At 40.6% G+C, this 11,841-nt stretch overlaps 1 protein-coding gene across 15 annotated transcripts in view; it reads right to left on the bottom strand.

Annotated features, from left to right (window-relative positions):
* The window catches only part of SPMIP2 (sperm microtubule inner protein 2), a 193,471-nt gene that overhangs the window by 70,797 nt on the left and 110,833 nt on the right, over window positions 1-11,841 (bottom strand). For all 15 annotated transcript variants that reach the window (XR_004526789.2, XR_012332207.1, XR_004526790.2 and 12 more), the window contains one exon: window positions 9,560-9,618. Coding sequence is in view for 2 of the 15 variants with exons in the window: in XM_073805614.1 (XP_073661715.1) it covers window positions 9,560-9,618 (59 nt within the window). In the remaining 13 variants the exon portion in view is untranslated. The remainder of the gene's footprint in view (window positions 1-9,559; window positions 9,619-11,841) is intronic.

The following is an 11,841-nucleotide window of genomic DNA, read 5'->3' as shown; positions in this document are numbered from 1 at the left end:
GGGAGTCACCCTCATCTAAACCCCATTTTAACAACCTAAGCTGCCCCTATGAGGTGCACCTCACTCTGCAAGTTTGTCCCTGTGCTCTCCCACACGTACTGTGCTTCTGATAAATGCTGGGCCTGCTTTGCAATCTTGGTGTCTTTGTCGAACTCTTTCTTCAGAGGAGACAAGGACCGAGTTTCACCAAAAACAGTAATATAAGCATGTTCGAAACGACCACGGTTGGGGCATGTTTATGGCTTTGAAAAACTGAATCTAAGATAGCGAAATAAAACATTCCAAACACCGGTAACACATCTTGTCCTTGTTTTTCTGCCGTCTTTGCAGCACATAAACTGTCTTTGCCTGGGCCTAACATCTGTATTGGATTGCAGGCCGTGCTTGGATTTCAAGACCATAACCTATTCCTTTAGGACCAGCAGCTGTTCTTTCGGAGACCCTGTCTCCCGAAACAGGCCCTAAGAGCTACCGTTCTGACATCCGAAATGCTGAGAAAGGGAAGATCATAGGCCAGTGAATTGCGAGTGCCTCTTTCTTACACACTTCAGGCTTCGGTAGTTTTCGGAAGTTCCACAGAGGGTACTTTGCCGCGAAGGGCCCCGTTCTGACATGAACTGAATTTTCCCCACCTGGACATCAAGTGATCGACCAGGAAGTTTTCTTCTCAAGAATAACAGCACTGACTCTTCTTTCCCTGGCTTTCCTTTCAATAACAGCTGCATGGTATCCTTCTGCTATAAATGCTCCACCCTGGGATGAGGAATATCTACTCAATCAACAAGAAACATTTACGCGCAGCCTGTGTTTCTCCATGTGGTACCTCCTACAATGAAATGATCAGTCAGACATTAGGCTGTTTCTGTCCTGTCTCTCCTGATGGAATATGAGGAAGGCAGGAATTATCTGTCTTGTTCACTCCTGAATCCCTGGGCCTAGCACGGTGCCTGGCATGGAGCTGGCAGTTGGATATTTACGGAAAGAATAAATGGGCCTCCACTATCTGTGTGGCAACACAACAGTGACCAGCACGGGAGCTCTGCGCTGACCCTACTGCACCTGAGCTTCCTGAGAGCCCTCGCCCGACACTACAATGATGGAGAGGTGGCTGGGGAAGGAGGCTGGGGGTGGGTGGGTCCAGGGGAGGAAGTACAAAGGCAGTTTTTAGGTAACTAGCCAAAAGGAGGAACAGGTGCTGATGATCTCAAAAAATACAATGGAATACTACCCAGCCATTAAAAAGAGTGATACAATGCCAATTGCAGAGATTATCACACTAAGTGAAGTAAGTCAGACAGAGAAAGACAAATACCATATGATATCACTTACATGTGGAATCTAAAATACGACACAGGGCTTCCCTGGTGGCGCAGTGGTTGAGAGTCCGCCTGCCGATGCAGGGGACACGGGTTCGTGCCCCGGTCCAGGAAGGTCCCACATGCCGCGGAGCGGCTGCGCCCGTGAGCCATGGCCGCTGAGCCTGCGCGTCCGGAGCCTGTGCTCCACAATGGGAGAGGCCAAAACAGTGAGAGGCCACATACCAAGAATAATAATAATAATAAAAAATAATAAAATATGACACAAACGAACTTATCTACAAAACAGAAACAGACTCACAGACATAGAGAATGGACTTCTGTTTGCCAAGAGGGAGGCAGGTAGGGGAGGGATGGCCTGGGAGTTTGGGGTTAGCAGTTGTAAACTATTGTATAGAGAATGGATAAACAACAAGGTCCTACTCTACAGCACAGGGAACTATATTCAATACCCTGTGATAAAACATAATAGAAAAGAATATGAAAAAGAATGTATATATGTGTATAACTGAATCACTTTGCTGTACAGCAGAAACTACCACAACATTCTAAATCAACTATACTTCAATAAAATAAATTTCTGAAAAAATTGTAACATTTTGCTCCTTAAGGTTCACTGAAATCCCCCCAATGTGCCAGTCACCGATAGCCTTAAAAATAGAAAGTTGTCAAGATTTATGGACGTTTTGAGGAAAACAACTCCAAGGAAAAAGCAAGCATTTATGTACCAATATATTTTTAAATAGTGGCTGTCATTAAGTCTGTGCTCGTTCAACAACTGGCTTTGGCAGTATTTCATTATGAAATAAAACAGGCAATTTTCTACACAACCCTTAACTAATGCCAAATACAGGCACACCTTCTACCTTTCTGAATAAACAGAAAGCCCAGTTTATTCAGGTCAGTGCTTATTTCTTTAGTACTGAAAGCCCTAGTATTAGAAATATTTTCAACTTAGGACCCTAACTACTAAAACTCTAGTTGACTGAGTATCTATTTCTCCCACTTTATAATTAATTTTCAATTTTATCAAGATAAAATGCTTGTACATAATGTAGTAATATTTTTTTTCCATTTTAATGCAATCATTTAGGTACATGTACATGTAACTAGTACTAAAGTGAATATTGTGACGATTACTCTATATAAGTACACCTGTAACATATAATATTGTACAGCAACTATACTTCAACAAAATATGTAAATAATAAATAAATAGTACTAAAATGCTTATAATTAAAAATACTCCCTGTCTCTCCCTGCTCCCTGTCCCAACATTCTCTTCTCCAAAGTACCCACTTTTAGCTCATTTGCTTCTTCTGGAACTTCACCCAATATCTGTACACAGTAAATGCCCCCTGGAGAGATCCCACTTGCCCTGTTCCTCCTCTGGGCCCCTGTACAGCCACATTCCTGGTTCTCTCCATTACCATTTTGGGAATCCCCTTTGCCTGTCACCTTTGTTAGTTCTCTTGTTTCTTGGATCATATTCCTTTCTCTTTCCCGGATTTCCCCCTATTGTCTTGCTAGATAATATTCTCCAGTTGCTTCTTAGGAAAAAATGCATTTTTTTGAGTACATACATACATGAAAATGTCTCTTTTCAACCTTCCCACTTGATAGTTGGGTTGGGTATAGAATTCCGGGTTGAAAGTCACTTTCTGGCAGACAGGGAGGTCATTGGCAAGTGTCTTCCAGAGCCCAGTATTGCTGTCAAGAAGTGTGATGCCTTATTGACTCTGGATCCTTTATATATGTCCTAGTTTTCCTCTGGAGGGCTTAACAGTAGGCTTCATCCCAGCAGTGAAATTTCACAGTGACATGCCTTGACACAGTTGTTTTGTTGTTGTGGTCATTTTGCTTTGGTGGAGACTTCCAATCTGGAAATTCATGTTATTCCCTTCTGAGAAATTTTCTCATTGATTTTCTTTCTTCTGTTTTCTCTGATCTCTTTTGAGGTCTCCTATTAGTCAGATATTAGACTAATTTAATTTTAATTGATTTCTTACTTTAGTATTTTTCACTTTCTTCTTTTCTGTCTCTTGGACTTTTTGTTCTACTTTTGTAAGATTAACTCAACTACATAGCATGAAATTTCTCTCCTATACTGAATCTCTATACTGATTTTTTTGCTAACAATATAATAGGAATTGTAATAAATGCATTTTGTTACATTACTTCAATGTACTTCATTTATTTAACTAATTGATAATGTTTATTAACAGAGTGGCCTGATTTGGTCAAGATACCTTCAGGTTAGCCTCTTGTCCAAGTGATCAGTTCCATTAGCTTCCTGTTTCACTCTCAAAAGTGTCCTATTTTGGGTGATAAAATATATGGTCACACTATTTACTGAGCACTTAGTTTGTACCAAGTGCTGTTCTAAGTGCTGTATGTGTAACAACACATCTGTACAACAACCAGGCGGAGTAGATTCTAATCATTTTACAGATTGGGAACCTGAGGCATAAATCCTTTAAGTAACTCATCCAAGGTGTCACAGCTACCAGGTGGTAAAGTGGGGACTTGAATGCGGGAAGTCTGCTTCAGAGCCTTACACTTTTTTTTCTTTATCAACTATATTTGTTTGTTTGTTTAATATTTGTATTTATTTCTTTATTATTGAGGTATGGTTGATTTATAATATCATGTTAGTTTCAGGTGTACAGCACAGTTTTATACATATATGTATGTATACATATATATTTATATTCTTTTCCAGATTCTTTTCCCTTATAGGTTATTACATAATATTGAGTATAGTTCCCTGTGCTGTAGAGTCGGTTCCTGTTGGTTTTCTATTGTATATATAGTAGCGTGTATCTGTTAATCCTAACCTACTAATATATCCCTCCCCCACTTCCCCCTTTGGTAACCATAAGTTTGTTTTCTATGTTTGTGAGTCTATTTCTGTTTTGTATATAAGTTCGTTTGTATCATTTTTTTTAGATCCCACATATAAGTGATATCATAGGATATTTGTCTTTGTCTGGCTTAATTCACTTAGTATAATAATTTCTAGGTTCACCCATGTTGCTGCAAATGGCATTATTTCATTCTTTTTTTATGGCTGAGTTATATTCTATTGTATATATGTACCACATCACTTAACCACTATAGATCCCACTTCATCACTGCTTACAATCCCTTATTTGGGGGATATTAGGTTATTTCTGAATTTGCATTACTGCAAACACTGTTGGGACTCCTTTCTAGGTAAACCTTTCTTTACCTCCTTCATTATTTTCCTGGAGGATAAATTCCTAGTGAAACCAGCTGTCTTGATTCTCAATTCACACTCTTTAGACTGTGCCGTGCTGTGCACCTCCTGAGGATAGGAACTGGCTAACAAACCACTTGATTATGAAAAGGCAGAAAACAAGAAAGCAGACTAGGAGAGCCTACACTCTGAAAAGAGCTGTGATCCCCAAGTCAACGAAAAGTCAGGGGAGGCTGTAGTTCATTCTGATTTTTAAAACTCGTAGTGCTCTCCTCTGCACGGCTGACACCTAGTCTGATCACTGTCACCTCAGAATCTGCAGCCTCCTTGACACCCACACCCTGACCCCCACCATCTACTGACAATGGCTGTCCATGGGAACCTGAACCAGTCCTTAAGACGTTAGTCCCAAGACAAATCTATACATCGGCAAATGAGTGGCAAAGAGGCAACTTGGTAGTGACATTAGGGCAGAGTCATATCAGCAGCTCCTTTCTGGAAGGAGGTTTGCCTGTGAATGATTGTTGATTTTATAATCTCAGCAAGACTTTCATTTGCATGGATAACAAGGTTACCCAGGTAGGCAGCCATCGATTTTCCTAAAATGCTCCCTCTAAATCCAGCTTACATTTCATCTCTCTCAGGAAGTCCTCATGACCTGAAGTTATCCAGCTTTTCCAGCCTGAGCTATACCAATCTGTGCCATGCGGAGTACAAGAAGAACTGGGATTTGTCTTTTACACCGATTCAGCAAATATGTACTGAGTACCCGTGTATGCCACACTCTGTGTTAAATGTAAGGAAGAGAAAAGGAAAGCAAGATGTTTCCATGCCCCACAATTTTCAATAATTGTGGGGCAATAAATCCTTACAGATTTCACTTACTCCTTAAACAAAACAAAAAGCCCCGCCCATTCACTATGTGCAGTGCGTTCTCTTATAATTTGACTCTTTTAATTTGACTGTAAACTGTTCTCCCATCTCCTATCTGTGCTTTTTATTCTTCTTATTGAAATTAAGCATACTGTTTGTATATATTGGAAAACACCCAACTGCAAACAGAAGAGACCACGGAAAAATGAGTTAGTCATCAGGTCACGTGTCTAGAGAAACTTCTGTATTTAAAGCAAGAGAATGTTTCCTTTAATTCAGAAGAAAACCCACACCCACTTACTGCAATCATTCTCCATCAATGGATACTGCATTGAAATCTGTTTACATCTCTCTGTCTTGAGAGTCTGTCAGCTACTTGACAGCAAGGACCCTGTTTATTAATTAAGGTCTTCATCTCAAGTCTGTTGAAGTATATCTTTACTGGTCTTTAAGATGCAATAAACAGGAGAACACACCACTGATTTAATAACAGCTTTACATGGGAAGAGAAAAAGAGGCCCTACCTACATCTATAAACAATTATTATAAAACACATCCTGATTTCAAGAAAGTTAAATTTTAAAAGTATGCCCCAGAATGGAGGAAATCCTGTCATTGTCTTTGACTGGACTTCTGGTCTTGAAAACAGGGTGGACTCTTGCCTCTATTAAGTCAATGGACAAAAATTCTTTAGTGTTGGTTGTATTGACTCAACTCATCCTCCTCTTCCTCCAGTGCTTTTTCTGAGACCGCTGATAACTTCCAAATATTTGTCTGTTATTGTTTTCTGGGATTTCCATTTCCTCGTATGGAACCCTCCTCTGAATTCTTCGCTGGCTTTTCCAGCCTCCTGCTGTCCTCAGGGTCCTGCCTCTGAGGCTCTGTGGTCCTTCATCACCTTGTCCTCTGTGTGGGCGCCCCGGCCCCCCAGGCTCCTCCCCTTCCTCTCTCGGTCCTCATGAGTGGTGCTCAGCCCTGGCTGATCATCAGAATCAAGGGCTTGGGGAGCCCTTGGAAAAGGTCCAAGCCCAGGTCCCAACCCAGATCCACAGCATCAGTCCAGCTGGACCGATATATCAGCTCTGTTTTTCATGCACCTTAGCCTCCGAAGCTCAATTCCTTCACCTGTACAATCACGCTAATGCTGAAATCCGCTGCATCCCATCGCCGAGTACATTCTTGCTCCCCATCGTCACAGCAAACATCATCTCCTTTCTCTTTATTTAAAGCCTGCATGTCTTTGAAAGCTCAGCTCAAATCCTTCCCTTCTCACAGACCCCATCATCACAATTTATTCTGGATTGTTTACAAAGCACACTGAAAACTCAAGAGGGACCTGTTGACAATGAAACTGTCTCCTGGCTCAGCTTCCTACAACTGTCTTGTCACTTTTCAATTGTTTTCTCCACACAGCACTCCAACATTCCAAGGGATCTTTTTAAAGAAATTGGATTACGTTGCTTTCTATTTTAAATCTTCCAATGAATTCTCTTTGTTCTCAGGTTAAAATTCAAACCACCTAACCTGGCCACAAGGTTCTACAAAATCTGACCTTCATCTTGCTCCCCTCCCATTGCCACCCTGGTCCTAACTAGATACATTCTTTCCATCCTCTGAGCCCTGTTCAGGCCGTTCCCTGGGCCAGGAATGATCTTATATTCACCTTCCCAAGCCAACTTAATAATTACTTCTTGGGTGAACACTTCTCTGACCTTCAGTCCAGGTCGATGTCCCTGGTAAAACCTTCTCTTTCCATCCCATAAACACTCTTTGTAATGAAATGTTTTATCATGAACTGGACGGAATAGGGCAGGATATTAACTTTTCTTTAATATACCACTATATTGTTTTATTTGTTGCCATAAGCATGCATTATATCTGTCATTTAAAAAATTATTTAAAAGCATGAAAGACAGTATGACATAGTTGTTCAATGTCTCTCCCCTTCCCTAGAATACAAATTCCAAGAAGGGCATATACCGGGCTTGTCTTGTTCAGCACTGTGGCTGCAGGATCTAGCAGTGCTTTGAACACAGGAGGCGCTAGATTTATAGAGTCAATGCAGTTGACTGAGAGGACAGAACATGAAAACCGTCGGGGAGGCTAAGCACGAAACTTGCCCAGGATGGAGATGGCCCTCGGTCCAGCTGAGAGAACGCAAGCAGGTGGGCACACCTGGGCCTGTCAGAGTCAGCATTCTCTTCCAGATCCTCTCCCCAGCCTGAAGGTGGGGCCTGGAAGGCTTTTAAGCAGCAGCTGTGCTTAGTCTCGAGAGGACAGCGTTCAGGTTACTGGCACCTGACTAGTTAGAAACAGGACCCGAGCCAGAGGCTGTGGGCAAATCTAATTTTTAACTTTATATTTAAATTTTTTATATTTAAAAATTTGTAACTTTTCTAATTGTATTTAATTTTTTAAACTTTTCTACTTATCATTTTCTAATTACATTTAAATTTTTAAAACTTTTCTAGTTATAATTTTCTAATTATAATTATCTTCATTAGGAATTTAGTACTCACCATATGCAGCTTGGTTTCATAATTTTGATCTGTATATTTATCTACAATTTCCCAACTGAATCCACAATTCCCTCGGTACAAGGTCTTTCTCATAAACATTTTGCATCCTCACGACTTGGTACAATCCATGTCATATTCCCTACAAGTGAATGCAGCCAACATTCTTTCATCCAAGGAAAATGCTCAAAGTGTCAATATTCCTCAGATTCTTTCCAACAAGTTTTTTATGTTTAAATAAGTCGAGCAGATGTTCACACTTGTATCACCAATGCTTGTTGAAGTTACTGTGATTTTCAATGGCCTTTCATTATTTTTGTTGTTTTTGCTTAGAAATATTTGATAGGGTATTTGTAAATAGGTGCTTGCAATGTTATTTGAACAAATGAAGTGGAATATTTAAATGAGAACATGTGCTTTGCATGCAATAATTGTAACTATTTCTCCATGGCTTTAAACATAGGACAGGCTTTGTAAGTTGTAGGAATTGTGCAATGATATCTTTTGTTGTCCTGGATCGTATCGTAGTAACTAATAGACATTTGACATGGGGTTTATGGTCTTGTCTCTTTTTGGTGCAGCTTATGTTGTGGTGATACAGCAGAAACAGACTAAAAGCCACTAATTTTGTCCATGCTAATAACGGGAATCTTCAATGATTAAAAAGGAGGTGAAGTCGGCTCCAGAAACCCTGACCTGCAAAAGTCTAAGGAGAACAAAGACATTATTGAATCTGCAGTCCTTAAGAGCAATGCTGATTGATCCCTTTCTTAGAAATCTGAATTATATGTTCCATCTAGATGACACGCCTAGGTTTTGCTTTTCCCGTAATTGAACATACCTTGCACTAGGCATGTTTAATTTAGGTTACCAGCTGCTTTAAGAGAGTGTCAATTCAAGCCATGCTGTGACTTCAGTAGGGCTACGTCTATTAACCAGCATGACCCGTTATGATGGTTTCTAGGCCAACAGCATGAAATGAGGGTTTTTAAATTTTTATTTTTTTATTTACTTTTTAAATTATTTTTATTTATTTGTGGCTGCGTTGGGTCTTTGTTGCTGCGCATGGGCTTTCTTTAGTTGTGGCGAGCAGAGGCTACTCTTCGTTGCGGCGCGTGGGCTTCTTGTTGCAGAGCATGGGCTCTAGGTGCTCAAGTTTCAGTAGTTGTGGCACGTGGGCTCAGTAGTTATGGTACATGGGCTTAGTTCCTCCGTGGCATGTGGGATCTTCCCAGACCAGGGCTCGAACTCATGTTCCCTGCATTGGCAGGCGGATTCTTAACCACTGTGCCAACAGGGAAGTCTCATAAGGGTTTTTCTTAACCAAAAAAATTATATTCTTGTTCTTCCACAGAAAGATTTATATAGTTAAAGCTACCGGACCCGTCCAGTGGCTGTTCTTAACAGGCTGGTTCCTTTTTCTCCACTGTGCTCTCACCATGCTTGCCCCACCTCTTTCCTCCCCTTAATGAAAACCTAGTAGATAGTGAACATTTTGTTTATGAGGAATAAAAATTCATAATTATACAAAGAAACCTATAGGACATAAAAAGTTTTAAAATAGTAACCCTGTTCCTAATTTAGGAAGGAAACACATTAATTAATTGATGTAAAATGTATTAGTATGTGCTTACCATGGGTTCTGGTATCTGTGGCTTAGTTTCTCAACGGCAGCTTGACTGAACTCTTCATACTGTAAAAGGAAGAACATGAATTAAGTCCCCTGATTCCAATGTCACTGGGCACAAACATGTCTGAGAGTCTGGGTTCCTGGTCAAAAAGGAGGTCAGGTTGAGCAGTTAAACAGGAAATGCTAAGTTCAGTTGAAAGAAGATGGTCTTTTGATTTTTGAACTGAGAGGAAAAGGCATAAGAAGTAAAATAACTCTGAGCCTCTGTGCTTTCCCTTCCCTCTCTGTCAAAGGACAGGTGCTGGGTCCCAAGAAGAGTGTCATCCCCAGTCGCTAAGCTCCTAATGATTCTGTGTCTACACCAGCAGGCATGCAAAACCACAATTTAGCACTTAGATTCAAACAGCTCAGCTCTTTCCACTTCACCTTGCCCTCACAGAATTAGGAAATGTGGTGGCTAGAGCACAGGAAAGAGCCGGGTGACAGACAGCCTGTGGTGCAGTCTAGCTCTGAATGCTCCTTTCAGAAAGCTTCACAGAACACCGATAAAATATTTGGTTGTTTAGAACTAGTTCTCACATGAAAACATATCCCCGTGCCCTTCCCTGTGCATAGAAATTCTCTCTCATAACTGAATAGATGACTATAAACTGGCCTTTTTTCCCCAGGAACTGTCAATGGAGGACACATTTTATGCATAAACATGGGAAATGGGGGGGTCAAATTTATACTGAAAAGGGTTTGGGGCCTTAATCATTTCTCGATTTTCCATACTAGGGTTGGGAAACAGTGATAAGGATTATCGAAAGTACTTCAGTTTTGTCTATTTTTTTAAAATTAATTTATTTATTTTTGGCTGTGTTGGGTCTTCATTTCTGTGCGAGGGCTTTCTCTAGTTGTGGCAAGCGGGGGCCACTCTTCATCGCGGTGCGCCGGCCTCTCACTATCGCGGCCTCTCTTGTTGTGGAGCACAGGCTCCAGAGGCACAGGCTCAGTAGCTGTGCCTCACGGGCCTAGTTGCTCCGCGGCATCTGGGATCCTCCCAGACCAGGGCTCGAACCCGCGTCCCCTGCATTAGCAGGCAGATTCTCAACCACTGCGCCACCAGGGAAGCCCTCCACTTCAGTTTTGGAACGCATTTTTACATTGATGCAGGATGCTATATTCGTAACATCAAAAAGTAGCAAACTCAAATGAGGCAACTGACAAGGGATAAATTTCCAAAATATACAAACAGCTCATATAGCTGAATATCAAAAAAACAACCAACCCAATAGAAAAATGGGCAGAAGACCTAAATAAACATTTATCCAAAGAAGACATACAGATGGCCAACAGGCACATGAAAAGATGCTCAAAATCACTAATTATTAGAGAAATACAAATCAAAACTACAATGAGGTATCACCTCACACCAGTCAGAATGGCCATTATTAAAAAGTCTACAAATGACGAATGCTGGAGAGGGTGTGGAGAAAAGGGAACCTCCTGCACTGTTGGTGGGAATGTAAATTGATACAGCCACTATGGAGAACAGTATGGAGGTTCCTTAAAAAACTGAAAATAGAGTTACCATATGACCCAGCAATCCCACTCCTGGGCATATATCTGGAGAAAAACATAATTCGAAAAGATAAACGCACCCCAGTGTTCATAGCAGCACTATTCACAGTAGCCAAGACATGGAAACCCCCTAAGTGACCACTGACAGATGATAAAGAAGATGTGGTGTATATATACAAAGGAATAGTACTCAACCATAATGAAATAATGCCATTTGCAGCAATAAGGATGGACCTAGAGATTATCACACTAAGTGAAGTAAGCCAGACAGAGAAAGACAAATATCATATCACTTACATGTGGAATCTGAAAAAAAAAAAAAAAAGATTGTTTTCAACTAGCGAAAATAATCATAACTTGAAACTGGATATTCCCTATTAAGCAACCTTTAAATAAGTCTAGGTATTAATTTAAAGGGATATGTCTGGTAATTACATTCAGGTACTGTGAATGTGACACAATTTCTGAAATGAGCTGTTAAATTTGAGTTAAATTAATCACAGACATTGGGGCCCATTCTAGTTAACAATGAAAATCATTGCTTAAAAATGTCATTTTTAATCCCAAATCACCTCTAGTCTAGAACTGCCATCACTGAGGAATCCTCTTGCTTTCTTGCTATACTTAGCTCAGGAAGTTTTCCCTAATACATCCAATTTGACTTTCCTTACTAGAAAGGACCGTTTTCCATCTCTGTAACGATGAGGTCTTTCTCGCCAGCAG

The sequence above is a fragment of the Tursiops truncatus genome, chromosome 5, assembly GCF_011762595.2.
Source record: "Tursiops truncatus isolate mTurTru1 chromosome 5, mTurTru1.mat.Y, whole genome shotgun sequence".
In the NCBI taxonomy this organism is placed as follows: Eukaryota; Metazoa; Chordata; class Mammalia; order Artiodactyla; family Delphinidae; genus Tursiops; species Tursiops truncatus.
The sequence above is the reverse complement of the archived record's forward strand: the minus strand, read 5'-3'. Positions and strand labels throughout refer to the sequence as shown.